Raw genomic sequence first — 17,085 nt, 5'->3', positions numbered from 1 at the left:
CTTTTGTCTTTCAGTCACTGAAAGCTAGATGTCATGATAATTCTATTCATGTTCTTGTCAACAATATGGGTGAACAGGTGGCTTCGATGCAAGAGATGTCTCGAGAGACCGTTCAGTACTTCGCTTCCCTATTTAGGGAAGATTCTCAAGGGGGTTCAAAGGAGGAATCCTAGGTCCTCTCTTGCATAATTTCTCTGGTTACTAGGGAGATGAATGAGCATCTTATGGGTGCTATCTCACTTGAGGAACTAGACAAAGTTGTTTTTCAGATGAAGAAACAGAAAGCTATGGGAGTTAATGGAGGTGGTCAGAGATTCCTAGAGGAACAAATATATGCTCCATGCTTTGAAATCCACTTTCCTTGCACTTATTCCCAAGTACGGAGGTGTTGATCGGTTAAGTTAGTTCCACCCTATTTCTCTATGCAATGTTTTATAAAATCATCTCTAAGATGATAGCTGGGGGATTGAAAAATGGCTGAAGTATCTAATTTCGAAGGAGTAGAGTGGTTTTATGGAGGGTAGACAGATTCTTCATGGGGTGGTCATTGCTATAGAAACTATTCATTCTATGGCAACTTCCAAGGAAAAATCCATGTTCATCACGCTTGATATGGCAAAGGCTTATGATAGAGTGTGGTGGTCCTTTCTCTGAAAAAGTTCTTGGAGCCTTTTGTTTTGAGGAGTGGATCCTTTGGGTTACTAGTTGTGTGAATTCAACCTCTTTCTCTATTTTTGTTAATGGTGAGCCCTCTGAGCTCTTTAGTGCCTCTAGGGGTTTGAGGCAAGGGGACTCCCTTTCCCCTTATCTCTTCGTTTTTCTTGCTAAAGGGCTTGAAAAATTGATGAAGAAGAACATGGAGAGGGGTCTTATTCATAGGTGGAGATGGGGAGATGGTGTGGCTTCGCAGTCGCACCTTCAGTTTGTGGACGACATTTTTTTGATGGGATTAGCTAAGATAAGAGAAACTGCAAATTTGTGAAGGGTTTTGGATATCTATCTTGTAGTGTCTGGTCAATTAATTAATAAGGATAAATCTTCCATCTTCTTCTTCAACACACCTGGCCCTATTCAGTTGAGGATTTCTCAAATTCTAATGTTCCAGATTGGTTTTCTTCCCTTAGCATACCTGGGTATTACCATCTCTTCTAGGAATCTTCCTCGGGACTCTTGGCAGTACATCATAGATAAGTTTCACCAGAAGGTGAATCTATGGACTCATAGGTGGTTGTCTTTCGCTGAGCAGATTCAGCTACTCAAGTTAGTGGTTCAGGCTCTCCCCACTTATAGATGTTAGATCCAGGTGGCTCCTGTGGGATTTGTTAATGATTTGGATGCTTTGGCAACACAATTCCTGTGGGTTGGTAATTTTTTGGGCTCAAAGTAGAGCCTTGTTAAATGGGAAACAATGTGTACTCTGAAGCAGCTGGGGGGATTGGGTTTAAGGCATGCTACTCTATTTAGGAAGGCGTTGGTTGCAAAGATGTATTGGTGATTATGTGTGGAACAGGACCAAGTTTGAGCAAAGATTCTGGCCCATAAGTAGCTTCCAAGGGTTCCAAAGGAAGACATGCCTAGATATCCTGTGACAGTGAAGGGGTCTGTGATATGGAATACATTTAAGAAGGGAGTTTATCTTGTTAAGGAAGGCCTATTCTGGATTTGTAAAAAGGGGGAGGAGGCTCTTTTCTCATCTGATTCTTGGGATAGCTTTCGTACCATTATCTCATAGTACCCCAATCTGACATATTTATGTCAATATTTCCAAGAGGTAGGTTTGTCTAGAGTTGGTGATTTCAGGTCTTATTATTACAATGGGATGTTGGAGACGACAAAGTGGAAGGATCCTAGAGCTTGGCCTGTGATTGGTTTGTAGGAGGAACGCGATGAGTCGTATGATATTTTAACTAGTAGGTATTGTAACTCCATCAAGGAGAAGGATACTCTAGCTTGGATCGTATATACCAAGGGAACTTTTACTATTGCTAGTGGGTATTAGAAACTTCTATCTCCACGGTTGACCGGGGGGGAGGTTCAATGGTGGAAATATGTTTGGAATAAGTTTTCTTGGCCTAAGTGCAATTTCTTTATGTGGATGCTTGCCTTGAACAAATGTTTAACCTGAGACAATATTCGAAAGTGTGGCTTTCAAGGTCCTTCTAAGTGTGTTCTATGTGGTACAAGTGAGGAGAAATATTCACATTTTTTTTTTCGTGCCCTTTCTCCTTCCAGCTCTGGCATTTGTAATGGAGTATTTGGAAACATCCTTGTGTCCATGCCTCATCCCAAGTGGAATTTTGAATCAGATGGGGTAAGCCTCCTACCTTGGTCCCTTCTCTTCAGATAATGTGGAGTATTGAACCTACATTCATTTAGTGGTAAATATGGTTGGAGAGAAATCGAAGAATTTTTCAGGGAGAAAACCTTGTTGCCTCCCAAGTTTGGCACAAAATTATGGGTATGACAGTGGAAGAAAAATGTGAGGAGATGATCCCTTTGGATAGAGAAGATGCTGATATTGTGGAAAGACTAGGCCTCAAGGGTTTGTTTCTGTCTTCTACATGTGTTAGAAGAGGTAGAAGGGTGAAGAAGAAGGTTCAAAGGGAGGGCAAATGGCTACCTCCTCCGAAGATATTTTGAAGATCAATACTGATGGTTCTTTGTGTGGTAATCTAGGTTCAACGGGGATTGGTGGAGTAGGAAGAGACTGGACGGGTAAGCTTTTGTTCTTCTTTTCTATTCATCAAGGGCAGCAGGCTAACAATTTTATTGAGGGTCTTGCTATTCAAGTCACGCCCTTGAACGCACTTTTTCTCTAGGGTAGCTTAAGGTTATTTATGAATTGGATTCCTAGATTATTGTCAATAGGCTAATTGTCAAGAAGGTGTTTGGTGTGAACTTGCAGCTTGCTTTGGTTGCTCAGCAGATCTTGAGATTAGTTCTAGGATGGAACACATGACATTTTTCCACATTCCACGCGAGTGAAATAAGGCCGTTGATTATCTGGCTAAGTGGGCCTCTGAGAAGGATGGTAATTGGAAGGTGAAGGGGTGGGGTAACCTTTCTCCTGACTATCACCAGGAGTTTGAGAGGATCTTGGTGGAGGATATGAATGGTTATGAGGTTGGGTGAGTTTTGCTTTTGGAGCCTGGGACTTTGGATTGTCTTTGTAATGTTCTTGTTTGAGAGTTAATAAATTTTTTACCCCTTTATTGAAAAAAAATTCATTAATTATAATTTAAAATATTATATTTTTTTATATAAAAACAAGAATTTCAATATTAAATTTTAAATTTCTATAACACAAGCTTTCATTTATTATTTCCTGATTAATATTAAATATTGGTTGGTATTTTAATTTTTTATTTTATAAATATTAAATTATAATAAATTTTTTGTGCCTATAATTAATGATAAATTAATTGTTTCACCAATATTAATGTAAATCTAAAAATGCTAATATAATTTAAGATGCCACTTATTTTGATATCTTGTTGTTCCGTTTATATCCCAATAAAAATTAGGTAAAATTTGGTTACTAGAATATCAAAGCTTCCAAGCTCTTTTTTTGGGGGCTCACCTAACTTTTTTTTAGTCAATTTGGCTACATATATAGACAAAGTATCCATATTCTTCACTTGATCAACTAAACATAAATAATAAATAGATGTCAGGTATCAAGATATATATTTCTATTATTTTATTGGAAGTTGTGACATTTATTAATTCATTACTACATAACTGTTATCCATTATAAAGAACTAGAGGAATTCACTCAAAGAAGATTGCTATCCAAATAAATTATAATTTACTACTACAGAACTCTTATATGAGGAAAAGCATTTTACTCAAACCTCTTTGATTAAAGGAGGATTACTGATCAAAAAAGGAAAAATGAGTGATAATTGTGAAGGAGATAGAAATAGTGGCCACAATGAATATGGAGGAGCAAGCTCCACAGAGAGAAAGAATTTGGGCAGAAAACATACTCGTTATACCAGTGATCAAGTTGAAGTAATGGAAGAGTAAGATTTTTAACTTTTTAATGTTTTATTTCTTTTATAATATATTAAGTTGAATAAGATCATGATTTAATTTACATATTATAACAATTTATAATTTCTCTTTTTTCTTATGCACTCTCCCACAATCTAATACAAAAATATTAGATTATCAACATAATAAATGTAATGAAATATTTTTAGATTTGATTGTGTATTCAAGTTGATGCTAAAAAAATGATACACAATCAAATCTAAAATCATTCATAACATTTTCATGGATTGTGGAAATCTATTATTTTTAACATAAAATATCTTTTCTTTTTTATCAATAAAGGCAAAGCCGAAAATTCATATATTGAAACAGAGAGTTTTTAACATGTCTATTAGCTAAAACTTTAACAACACCAATATCCATCAAAAAGCATCCAAATGTCTAAAAGCATAACCAGAATATGAAACCTATCTTTCAAACTTCATCGAGGGGCAAGCAGGGGGAGTCGAAGATCTTCCTCATCCCCACGACCCACTCTTCTGGCACCACCTCTCCTACCCTATTGAGCCTAGGGATCCTCGTTTTCCATTTTAGGTGGTAGAATTCCATTCAACCTTGCAAAAGAGATAAGTTCTTCCTCTCTTCCCAGGTCTTCTGGATTCTCGTCCATGAAGCGGCACTTGAGGAATCTGAGCCCCACCCCAGCAAATGCTCTATGTTTGTCCAGCTCCTTACCTTTCAGGTCTAGCAGAAAAGGGTAATACTTTATTAGCTCCATAGGGACATTAAACAAGATTCTCTCACTGAATCATGTAGCTCCTTGTTGAGAATTTCTTAGATCTTAGATTTAACATAATAAATCTTAGATCTGTGAAAATCTAATGTTATTAACATTATCTTTTGCTTTCTATTATAAAAAATATCAATTTATCAAATATTACCTCATCTATACATGAACATAAGCTTAATTATTTTATATATTTGTAAGGGATTCTGAATTGAAAACATTAATTCTTGCAGATCTAAATGAAACTGAAACTATTTTTTAAAATATTTTATTGTTGCAGAGTGTTTAAGATGTTGCAACATCCTGACGAAAAGGACAGACAAGAACTAAGGACTAAACTGGGTCTCACATCACAGCAAATTAAATTCTGGTTTCAGAACCGGCGCACGCAAGTAAAGGTAGTACATATATTTACTTTCAAAGTTAGGGTTAACAATTACGACTCTTTCTCTTTCAAATTTTTATTTCACTGATTTTTTTGATATATATGAATAATCTTCTGTTGAAAAATCCATTATTGTGGTCCAGGTTCAGCAGGAGCGTACTGACAACGCTAATTTGCGTACGGAAAACGAGAGATTCCGACTGGATAGACAGGCGCTGAGAAATACACTTAACAATATCAGGTGTCAAACGTGCGGAGGATCTAATTTCATGACAGAGATGGTTCACAAACAGCAAAGCTTGGCTCTAGAAAATGAGCTTTTAAGAACGGAGGTTTGCCAAAATAATTGCATGGGATTTTTTGCATTTATGTGTTGTATAAGTTAGTTTGGTCCACTGACGATCTTCTTCTGGTCCTGTAGATTGAAAAACTGAATGCAGTTGCCTCGAGTTGTGTTGGAAGAACAATCCCCTTGTTAGAAACCAGAGCAGATCAATCACAGATGATGTACTCTTCACACCATGAAGAGGGAAGCTCAGGACAGAACCAGATTAGATTGCCCACACCCACTTGTGTTTCATTGGATGAATCCTCGGCAATGGAAGCTGCGCAAAAGGCCACTGAAGAATTTATCTGGATGGTAGACGCAAACGAGCCTGTTTGGGTGAAGAAACCTTTTGCGGATGGTACAATAGAAATTCTGAATACGAATCAGTTGTACGTAACATTTCCTCAGGGCATGGGGCTCAGCAGCAACATGAAGAGAGAAGGCAGCAGGGACACCTCAATTGTTTCTATCACAGGAGCTGAATTGGTTGATCTCTTCATGGATGTGGTATGATATTTTATAGGTTTTAATTGAGAAATTTTTAGGATCCCTGCAATTTTTACGTGTTCTATGACAAAGATTGGGATATTCTGTACTAAATCATGATATTTTCCTAATAATTCCTTATAACTTGCACTGTTATGATTCCCTAGTGTCTCAAGATTTTATAGATCTATGTGTGTGATATTGTTTGGCTTCATGCTTGTATTTATATATCATGAGATTTAGGCATAAAATTCAGGCTTAGAGATTTTAATGTTATCTGAGAATTACTTTCTATTTTTTTTTTCAAATTTTACATCTGTTTCTAAATTTTGTAACATGTCTTAACCAAAACTGATATTTTTAATTTGATGCATGTTAACCATTCCGTTTAACTTCAGATAACTTTCTATAAGTGTTTTAGGGTTTGTTTATTTGGTGGGTGCTTTGCTTTTCGTCAGTTGTCTCTTTACTGTTTTTTTAATGTGTTTGGATTATAAGACTAGTCTGTCAAATTTTGCTATGGACAAGATTTATGATCCCTAAAATATAAACTTTAATATTTTGTCTTTTACTTTGGAAATATAACAAGGTTGGTTGCTAATTGTGCACACCACCAATAACTGGATCAGCTATTTGAAAGATGAGCATTTAAGGATTCGGCGGAATATTTGATTATTTGAAACAGCCGTGGAAAGCACTACCATTTTAGATACTTAGAACAAATTTATATGCAATACATTAAATCGGATTTTCTATATGTTGTTGCAGAATAAATGGAAGAAAATATTTTCATTAATTGTAACAAGAGCAGAGACCTTGCAAGTTGTGTCTCAAGGGGTTGGTGGTCACAGAAATGGTTTACTTCAACTGGTATGAATGTCTGTCTCAATAAAGAAAGAAATTAATGGTTTCTAAGCGAATATTTTCATAACGATGGAATATTAATATGGTATGTACTCCTGTAGATGTATGCTGAGCTACAGATTCTATCTCCTCTTGTTCCCACGAGACATATATCTTTTCTTCGGTTTTCCCAGCAGCCAACCAATGGAATGTGGATAGTGGTAGACTTTTCTCTAGAAAATTTGAACTACAGTATTTCGCCGTCCGTTGGATGGTACCATAAGCACCGTCTGGATGTGTTATACAAGATATGCCTAATGGGTGTTCAAAGGTCTGTATTCTTTTTAGTTCTGTCGATTGGCCTAACTATAATAGTATTAAAGAAATTGTAATGAATCTAAGTATAAGCTGATTTTTCCTGAAAAAATTTAGATGGATGTATGTAATATATCTGTTGTATTGTTATTTGAAAATGACAACTTTAAGTGGGAATTTATATGTAACAGTTATCATGCCTTATAATATAATGCAGGTGATTTGGATAGAGCAGGGTGAGACAGATTATAGAATAGTTCATAAAATATTTGAGCAAGTCATCAACAGTGAAATGGCCTTTGGCGCCCAGCATTGGCTTGTTGGAGATGTAATCCCAACTACTCCCACCTAACTTATCATGTCATATCCTCTGTATGTACATCAGATCTGCAGACTTGTCACAAACAGAGATTGAAGCAGATTTCCCTTGGATTTGGATGGATTATCATGTACCCTGTCTTTTGTCAAATCACATTTTTTTGGGCAGTTCAAAATATATTATTTTCTGTATGCCCTCTCTCCTCCATGCTATGTAGAAGGTCTATATATTTCATAGCTCTGCATTTTGAATGCACTCTCTCAGAGCAGAGTCCAGCTCCATAGAGCTGTTAAATGTTAGCAGTTGAGTCGCTGTTAGAAGTTGAGTCTGATATAAGTCTGAATGTAATGTTGTTTACTGTTGAGCTGCAGTTCAGTCAATTGATATAATGTTTTGTGTTAAATAAATAGAAATGTTTATATTTTTGCATCTGCTCTTCTCCCTGTTTCCTTCATCTGGTATCAGAGCAGGTTGATCAGAGCCAAAGGTTGCTCAAGGAAAGCTTTAAGGAAGAACTGAAGGTTATTAGTGCAGGAGCTTCATCAACAAAAGGCTTCAACAAAGTTTATTTTCTGATCAAGGGTATTCACAGCCAACAATGGCAAGCACAAGCTTGACAAACCCACAAATTCCTCAATTTAATGGCAAGAACTATGACTACTGGGCAATCACAATGAAGGCATTGTTTAGTGCTCAAGATTTATGGGAGCTTGTTGAGAATGGCTACCCAGAACCAATAGACACAGCAGCATATAATGCATTGTCTCAAGCAGATAAAGATTTATTGAAGGAAAATAGAAAGAAGGATTCAAAAGCTCTCTTCTTCATCTTTCAAGGAGTTCATGAAAGCATTTTTCCAAGGATTCAAGGTGCATCAAAATCAAAACAAGCATGGGATATTCTCCAAACAGCCTACCAAGGAATGACAAAGGTGAAGACAGCCAAACTACAAATGTTGAGAAGGGACTTTGAAACAATATATATGAAGGACACTGAATCAGTAGATTCATTCTTCACTCAAATCATTGGATTAGTAAATCAAATCAGATCTCATGGAGAGACACTTGAAGATCAAAGAGTGGTTGAAAAGATTTTAAGGAGTTTGCCCACAAAATTTGAATCAATTGCTGTAACCATAGAGGAGACAAAAGATCTCTCACAGTTTTCAGTTGATGAGCGTCATGCATCTCTTATTTCTCATGAACATAGGCTGAGTAGGACAGAAAACACTTCGTTGGAGCATGCATTCAAGTCTCAAGTTTCAATCAGCCATGGTAGAGGCAGAGGTAGATCAAATTTCAGAGGTAGAGGAAGAAATTTTCATAGAGGAAGAGGAGGCAGCCCATCAAGCTCAAGTGGAAGAGGTAGCAGCCAATATTCATGTCAAAATCCATCTCAAAATCACCTTCAAATCCAAAGGTATGACAAATCTCAAGTCCAATGTCACTATTGCAAGAAATTTGGGCATTATATGAATGAATGTAGAAAGAAACAATATGACTCTAGGCAGCAAAATGCAAATTTCATAAAAGAAAATCAAAACCAAAAATCAAAACAGCCCACTATGTTTTTGGCATGCAATGTTGCTCAAGCAAATGAAAAAGATGTATGGTTCTTAGATTCGGGTTGTAGCAATCATATGACAGGGAATTTAGAAATGTTTTCTAGTTTGGATAACAACATAAAGTCTGATGTAACTTTGGGCAATGATAATAAAGTTGAAGTCAAAGGAAAAGGGAACATCAACATTCTAACCAAGAAGGGGGAGAAGAAACATATAACCGATGTCTATTTTGTTCCCGGTTTAAAACATAATCTAATGAGCATTGGGCAGCTTGTCCAAAAGGGTTATAGAGTCTCTTTCAAAAACAAAGAGTGCATAATTTTAGACAAATATCCAAGCAATCAGCTCATAGCAAAGGTTCAAATGACAAACAATAGGATGTTTCCATTAAGGATAAAACCTGATTTAAAAATTGAATTTTCTCAAGGACCCCCCTCAACAAACTCACAAGAGGATGAAGAAAAAACTACAGCAGTCACTCAAGTAATCTTTCAAGCAGAAATTAAAGATGAAAATTGGCTTTGGCATCTAAGATTTGGGCATTTAAATTTTGCAGCTTTAAATCTACTTCATAGGAAAAGCATGGTCAATGGATTGCCTTTAATTGAGAAACCGGAAAGAGTATGTGAAGGGTGCATCTTTGGAAAGCAGCATAGAGAATTATTTCCAGCAGGTATGTCAATGAGAGCTAAGGCACCTTTGGAGATAATCCATTCAGATTTGTGTGGCCCAATGCAAACACCCTCAATAGGTGGTAGATTCTACTTTTTAACATTTATTGATGATTACTCAAGGAAAACATGGGTTTACTTTCTAAAGCATAAAAGTGAAGTGTTTGAATATTTTTGTCAATTCAAAGCTCTAGTTGAAAAACAAAGTGGTCACTACATCAAAGCATTGAGAACGGATAGAGGTGGTGAATACATCTCAAATGATCTTCTAAGATTTTGCAAGAAACATGGAATCCACAAGCAATTCACCACTAGCTACACACCTCAACAAAATGGGGTAGCTGAAAGAAAAAATAGGACAATCATGGAAATGGCTAGAAGCATGTTGAAGGCCAAACATTTGCCAAATGAGTATTGGGTTGAAGCTATATCATGTGCAGCCTATATAATGAATAGATGTCCAACAAAAAGTGTGAAGAATATGATTCTGGAAGAAGCTTGGAGTGGAAGAAAACATAATGTTGCTCACATGAGAGTTTTTGGATGTGTTGCATATGCACATGTACCTAATCAATTGAGAAGAAAATTAGACAACAAAGGAGAAAAATGCATATTTGTGGGATATAGTAATGAATCCAAGGCATACAAGCTATATAATCCAATCAGCAAGAAGGTAATAATCAGCAGGGATGTTCAAATTGTAGAAGATGAAGCATGGGATGGAACCATGGATAAAACCATTAATATTGTAGCCACTTTACCACAAGAAGAAAATGAAAATGATATAGCAGCAGGCAGTCTTCCAAATGTCAGTCCTCCTACACCCATTCAAGGACAACAAGGTAGTCAAGCAACACCATCATCAAGTGTAAGAACAGCGTCACGTATGCAAACAAACACTCAAGCAAATAGGCAGCAAACACCATCAACAATAGGGATTTTTAGTGCAGGGACAGCAAGTCCACATTCCACAGGGTCTACATCAAGTGACATGTCAAATCCTAATTGGCAAGCTTAAGAAGACAAAAAATCAGAAGTTTAAGAGAGATTTATGAGCAAAATGAAAGTGGAAACAATGAAGGACAGACTTCTCTTTTAGCTTTATATTCACATGTAGATGATCCAATTCATTTTGAAGAAGCAATTAAAGAAGAAAAATGGATACATGCAATGGATGAAGAAATAGATTCTATTGAAAAGAATCAAACATGGGAGTTGGTGAATCTTCCACAAGGAAAAGAGGTGATTGGAGTGAAATGGGTTTACAAAACCAAATTGAATGCAAATGGTGATGTCCAAAAACATAAGGCAAGGTTGGTAGCAATTGTGATTAAGGGGGAGTGTTAGAATTTAATCCCAATTCCAGGGAACTTTAATGCATCCGTATACTCCTCCTGCAAGCTCAACTACTCCTCTCTCTTCTCGCCTCCATTTTAGGACAGTTTTTTGGATTTGGTTTGGTAGCTGCTAAGTCAGCATTAAATATATTTAATTAGTTTTTGTTTTCCCCCCCATATACGATGGAAGCTTATCAGAGCATTAAGACAGAGATATATGTAAAAAGAAAAGGGCATCGCACGGGTAAGAAAAACAGGGCAGAATAGGGAGAACAGAGAGCAGAATCAGAACAGGGGTTTCCATTTTTCATGTCTAAGAAACTATTTGAAGAGCTCAAGCTCTGTCTTATTTGTATGGTTTGATATTTGAATGAATGAAGAGAAGGACTGGTTATTTGAATGTTTTTGTCTCTTGTTTTCAGAGCAGATTAACTTTAGATTTGTTCTAGTATTTTCTGTTTCTATTTTGCCCTTCTCTGTTTGTTCATCTCTGCCTCCAGAGCCAGCACTGACATGCTTGCAGAGGCAATATTGTTGGTTTAAAACTCTAGTAGATCTCACCAGCGAAGGAGGTATTCAATTTTTTGAAAAGACATGTTTTATATTAAAGTAAAATGGTTTTTGATCGGTCCCAAATCCTGTTATAATAGAAGTAGAGTAGAATTGTAGTCAGGCTATCAAGCAAGTCTTTTTAATTTGTCTGCAAATATGTAATGTATATAATGTTTGCAGATGTTTCCCGGACAAATATGATAAGATTGGCGCGGTACATAAGCAGTCCATTTGTTGCAAACATAAGTGCACTCTCACAATCCAGCAACGACCCTATTAAAATCACAACAAGAAACGCTTCCGAAGTGGGACAATCCAGTGGTGTTATTGTCTGTGTTGGAACTTCTATCAAGCTTTCTGTCCCCCCAAACGTACTGTTTAATTTTTTGGGGGATGAGCGAACCGCATCAAAGGTATACTATACGTGTTCCGACTCTTATTAGGAATCTCTGGATTGTATTTTGTTTATCATTCTCTGAGATTTTTTCTGTCCTTTATTCTGTGAAGTACAAACTATTATCATGTGGAGAATGGAAGGAACTCACAAGCATTGGAAATGGATCAGACCCTTCAAATTGCATTTCATTGTTTGATGTTTATTGTGTGAGTATAAACATTCGAGACTTTTCCGCAATTGTTTTCCTGCATTTCATTTGCCTTGAGTTAAATGCTTTTAGAATTTGCAGGAAGGCGAGACAGAGAAGATGCTGAAACATAGTTACAGAGACGCATCGGGGTCTTTTTGTGTATACAGCCATAAATGTTGACATCATCCATGGTAAGGATGCTTCTTCATTACCCATTGCCGCTCATCATGGATTTGCAGTACTACCATATCACACTTCAACTGCCGTTAATTCACTTATACCAACCACTATATTACATGAGGAAGCCTCGGCCACCAGCCTTGACAGTGTAGGTTCAGTACTTACACTAATATTCCAAAATATTGAGACAGAGTTTACCAACTGCAGTCTGAGCGGTGCATATGTTGAAAAAATCCACAATACTATGAATAACACCATCCAAAGAATAAAAAAATTTCTGGCATTGTATAGATGATTGAGTGCTCAAATTACAGCAGTCTCAGGAATATATCATTGTCCTTTTACAGAGGTGGATTCGATTCAAACCCACAAAGACTAAAATATGTTTATTTTGATGACATAATTGAAATTTCCATGGTTACCAAAATGGGCGTGAGTACCGTTTGGGTGGATTTATGCAAGTTCTAGTGGAGTTAAGATTTGAGTTCTGGGTGAATTTGAACTCCTGGTATAGGAACTGAAATAGCTTGTGTGTCTCCTCTTGACACTGCTTCTATTTACATGTAGTAACTGATGTTATATGTCTCCTCTACACAGAACTTTGCATTTGTGCGTTACTTTACTTATGTTTCTATGATACTTTACATATATAACACTGATTCCTGATATATGGCCCTATGATCAGGCCGTGACCAAATAATTTTCACTATTCTTTCTGTATACCATTTATTGTAACTGTTCCCTATATTAAGATTTAATATAATTATATATATTTTAATTTTTTTTTATAAAAATATTTTTCAATTTTTTATTAGTTTTTATATTTATAGTTTAATATGAGCATTATTAATGTTTTTAATAAAGATAAACAGGTTTTACAAGAGCTGAAATCTAAAGTTTTACATACCAAGGCCAGTAGCCAAAAAGACATTAATAACTAATAATTTGATTGGTGAGAGAAAGTTTTATTCATGTAGTGTTGGACTATGATAAAGTTTAATTTTTTTGGGTAGAAAACCTTCTTGGTATGCAAGGATCAAATCTTTGGATGTTCAATGACATTTTGTTAGGAAGTCTGTTTACCATTTGATGCATGAGTTATATAGTTTATCTATATTACAAATTCTCTCATGGTAAATGCAAAGTTTGGGTGAGTTTAAAACATTATTGTGGCTATAATTATAAAATATATGGTGAATAACACATTAACAACTATATTTTAATTGTGCTATGTGGAGGTTGTACACTATAATGTATAGATGAAGACTTTATACAAATTAACATTTCAATATTTTAGTTTGATATGAGATAGTTGGAGTTAGTATTTTTTGTTGTTAAAGATAGTGCATAACTAGAGAAAGTGATTGACAAAGATAGACAAATGAGTGATAGGTATTTGCATAGGAAGTTGAGTTTGTCATGAAAGTTGTTGTCATTGGCTATGTGAGTGTTCTTATGTATTTTATTTGTTGATAGGTTCTTTTTTTCAAATGGTACTTTGTATTGGGGAGCATCTCTTTGTTTAGAAATAATCTATTGAGATTGTCATATCTTGTATTATATTATAGTTATCATGATCTTGTATTGTAAGTGTTTCACTTATATCATTTTAATTGGAGCAATGATTGATGTTATAAGCTCTTGTGAATTGACTTTATATGCATTAGAAGTTAATTAGTTTTAAATCCAAAACTGTAATATTTTTCCAGTTGTCATAATCAGTGGCGAAAGTTTGAGGTAGGAGAATTGTTAACCAAAATTCTTTAGCCCTTTTGAAATTGTGCTTTCAATCTACCTACACTCAGAGGATAAGGTTTGCCTAGTTCTATAATAAATGTCATCATTTTAGTTTAATATCTACAAAATGAATGGTGACCACTTGGACTTTGGAATTGTTTGAACAAATGGTGAAAGTAATATAACAATAAAATTTCATGAAGCAAGTAGCATACAATTTAGAGAGATTCATTGGCCTAACATGTCAAACGACCTCTTATAGCAGCCTCAACATTGGCTAAGATAGATTTAGAATGTTATCTGTAGTGCAATCACAATTACAGCTGTAAATTATCAAACTAAAATTTGCAAACTGTGAACTAGAAGAAACTAGCAATTGGAAAGGATTTCTAGAGTGGAATAGAGTTTCCAAGACAAATTTTACATGTAGAAACCTTAGATCTGTGAACATATTTTACATGTAGAAACCCCAGATATGAGAAATCAGATTTACATATTCAATGGAAAGAATGCATGCCTTCAATCTACTAGCTATCCAAATAATATATTTATGTCAAATTTGAAAATTCGTAGTAAATACACAATCAACTCTATCTATTTTTGCAAGTTTTGAAATGTGGACAATGACTGATATAATGATCAAGCTTTTTCCCAAAATGATGTGCACTATACTGTTGTTTCAGGTATTTGGTTGCAGCCATACCTCTGTTGTCCTTGTAACAAATCATAGAATAGTGGAGGTTACTATAACTGTAAGATTTTCAATATAGCAGTATTGACCATAACAATTCTCCTTTGTTGTGATTGAGTGATAGTTACAATCTGCCTTGTGTTTCACAAGTAATGAGATCTGTATTATGATTGATATAAGGGTGCAGATTTGGAGTATAGAAATTGAGATAAATTAATTAGTGTATTAATAAAAAAAAATATACTCTATGATTATAAAGATCACATAGATACCACCTAATAAAGCTTATAATTTTCAATCCCCAAGAATGAAAAATTTCCCCACTACTCACACAAACAGTATTGAAAATGAAATGTATGAAACTGTTTACAATAAATTAACAACCAACCATTAGGTATATCTGTGTTAATAGACTATCAAAACTTAGGCTCACTTAAATTTATGTTGGGATAGTATCCATTTTGTGTAAGTTGTGGGATAGTATTCATTCTAGATTGTATTGTTGCTTCATATGGTTTGGAGAAACTCTAAACAACTGTGCAAAAATAGCAAAGGCTGAGAATAGAGAAACCCTAAAATATGTTCAGATAAATAGTAGAAGAAACATTATCGCCCATTTTCAAAACAACTAAAAAATTTCTGTTCGTCTCATCGTATGCAAGATTTAAACAATGAAAATATTAACAGAACAGATATTTGTATTCCCTACAGATATTTGATAAAAGTAGTGTATAATAAGCAAAACAATATTCACCAATCGTTTAAAGTTAAAAAATATGCATGTATACTTTAAAATAACTTTAAAAAGTTTTGAAAAAGAAAAATATTTGTTATAGTTGATCTAAATAAGTCAAAACAGGGGATAAACGCCACAAAGACCCAACACCATCACTATTCTTGTGAAATACATTAATAATAAGCAAAAATAGGGGGTAAATCCCACAAAGACCCAACACCATCAGTATTCTTCTGAATAATTTTCTTGTTGATTTTCTCAAATATTCTTCTGAATAGTTTTCTTGTTGGTTTTTTATAATGAGTATTATTAATGTTAAAATATAAGGTTTGATAATATATTTAAATTTTAGTTAAATTTATAATAGTAGAGATAATTTAAATATATTCATTAATAGTGATTATATTATTATATAGATATATAAATGTTAATTTTAATTTTTTTACATTATTTATTCAAGTAGAGAGGCAATACACATCAAAACATTAATATTTAATAATAAATTTAATGTTTTCAAAACAAGCAACACATAAAATTCTCTCAATGTCTCTAATAAAAGTAAAAAGAGTAAATAAAATTGTTTCAAATGTTTTTCATGAGTATTTTTATTTTAAGAGTTATTTTATTGAATACGATGCTTCGTGGTTAAATTGTGTCTAAGATTTTTAAATTATTTAATTTTATGTATACATTTCAAATTTATTTTTGGAAAAAAATCATTATTTATTATTTTATTTTATATTTATTTTGAAAAATATAAAAAATTATTATATGTTTATAGATTTCTTTAAATTTATATTTAAACATAAGAGACATTCTACAAAACAATATTCAACAAGATGAGATGTTAACAAAAATATAATATTGAATGTTTATATGTGTGCGTGTATGTATGTATACATATACATATACATATGTATATACATATACATATACATACATACATACATATGTACATACATACATACATACATATGCATATGGAAAGACATGAAATATTTTAAAGTTTAAATTTAATGATTTTTTTATTTAAGTCATGAGTCAAGGAATAAATATTTATTATATAGTTAAAAATTTCATGGGCATAAATTGAGTAAGATATAAACATCAAATAATTAAATAATTAAAAAATATATAAACAAAATAAAAATATATAAAACAAACACAAACAAAATAAAAATCTAGAAACAAACCCATAAATAAAATGAAAATATAGATTCAAATTGATATCTCTTCATATGTTTTAGATAAATATATTTAAGATGTCTATACTAGTAAATTGAAATTATTTTATTATTTTATTCTATTGAAATATAAAAATTGATCTCATTTTTTTACTACATAAATAATAAATATTATTTCACCAACATATCAAAAGAAGTTTTTAAATAATTATCTTTTCATCTTGATAATACTAGCTTATATATATTTAATAATTTATATAGAATAAGCCGAGAGATATCCTTCTAGAGGTGCCTATTTTTTATTAATTTATCAATATTAAACTGCAATAGGCACCTCGAGAAGGATATCTCTTGGCTTATTCTATATATATTATTAAATATATATAA

At 33.9% G+C, this 17,085-nt stretch overlaps 1 protein-coding gene across 1 annotated transcript; it reads left to right on the top strand.

The window, feature by feature from the left end:
- The first annotated feature begins 3,894 nt into the window (after window positions 1-3,894).
- Window positions 3,895-7,492, top strand: LOC131868350 (homeobox-leucine zipper protein ROC7-like). Its single transcript, XM_059215633.1, has 7 exons — window positions 3,895-4,025; window positions 5,064-5,181; window positions 5,312-5,500; window positions 5,590-6,003; window positions 6,751-6,852; window positions 6,948-7,160; window positions 7,358-7,492. The coding sequence occupies exons 1-7, from the start codon at window positions 3,895-3,897 to the stop codon at window positions 7,490-7,492; spliced, it is 1,302 nt and encodes a 433-aa protein (XP_059071616.1).
- The last annotated feature ends 9,593 nt before the right edge of the window (window positions 7,493-17,085 follow it).

This window comes from Cryptomeria japonica, chromosome 2, assembly GCF_030272615.1.
Source record: "Cryptomeria japonica chromosome 2, Sugi_1.0, whole genome shotgun sequence".
Classification (NCBI taxonomy): domain Eukaryota; kingdom Viridiplantae; phylum Streptophyta; class Pinopsida; order Cupressales; family Cupressaceae; genus Cryptomeria; species Cryptomeria japonica.
Note: the sequence above shows the minus strand (reverse complement) of the source record. Positions and strands in the feature narration are given on the sequence as shown.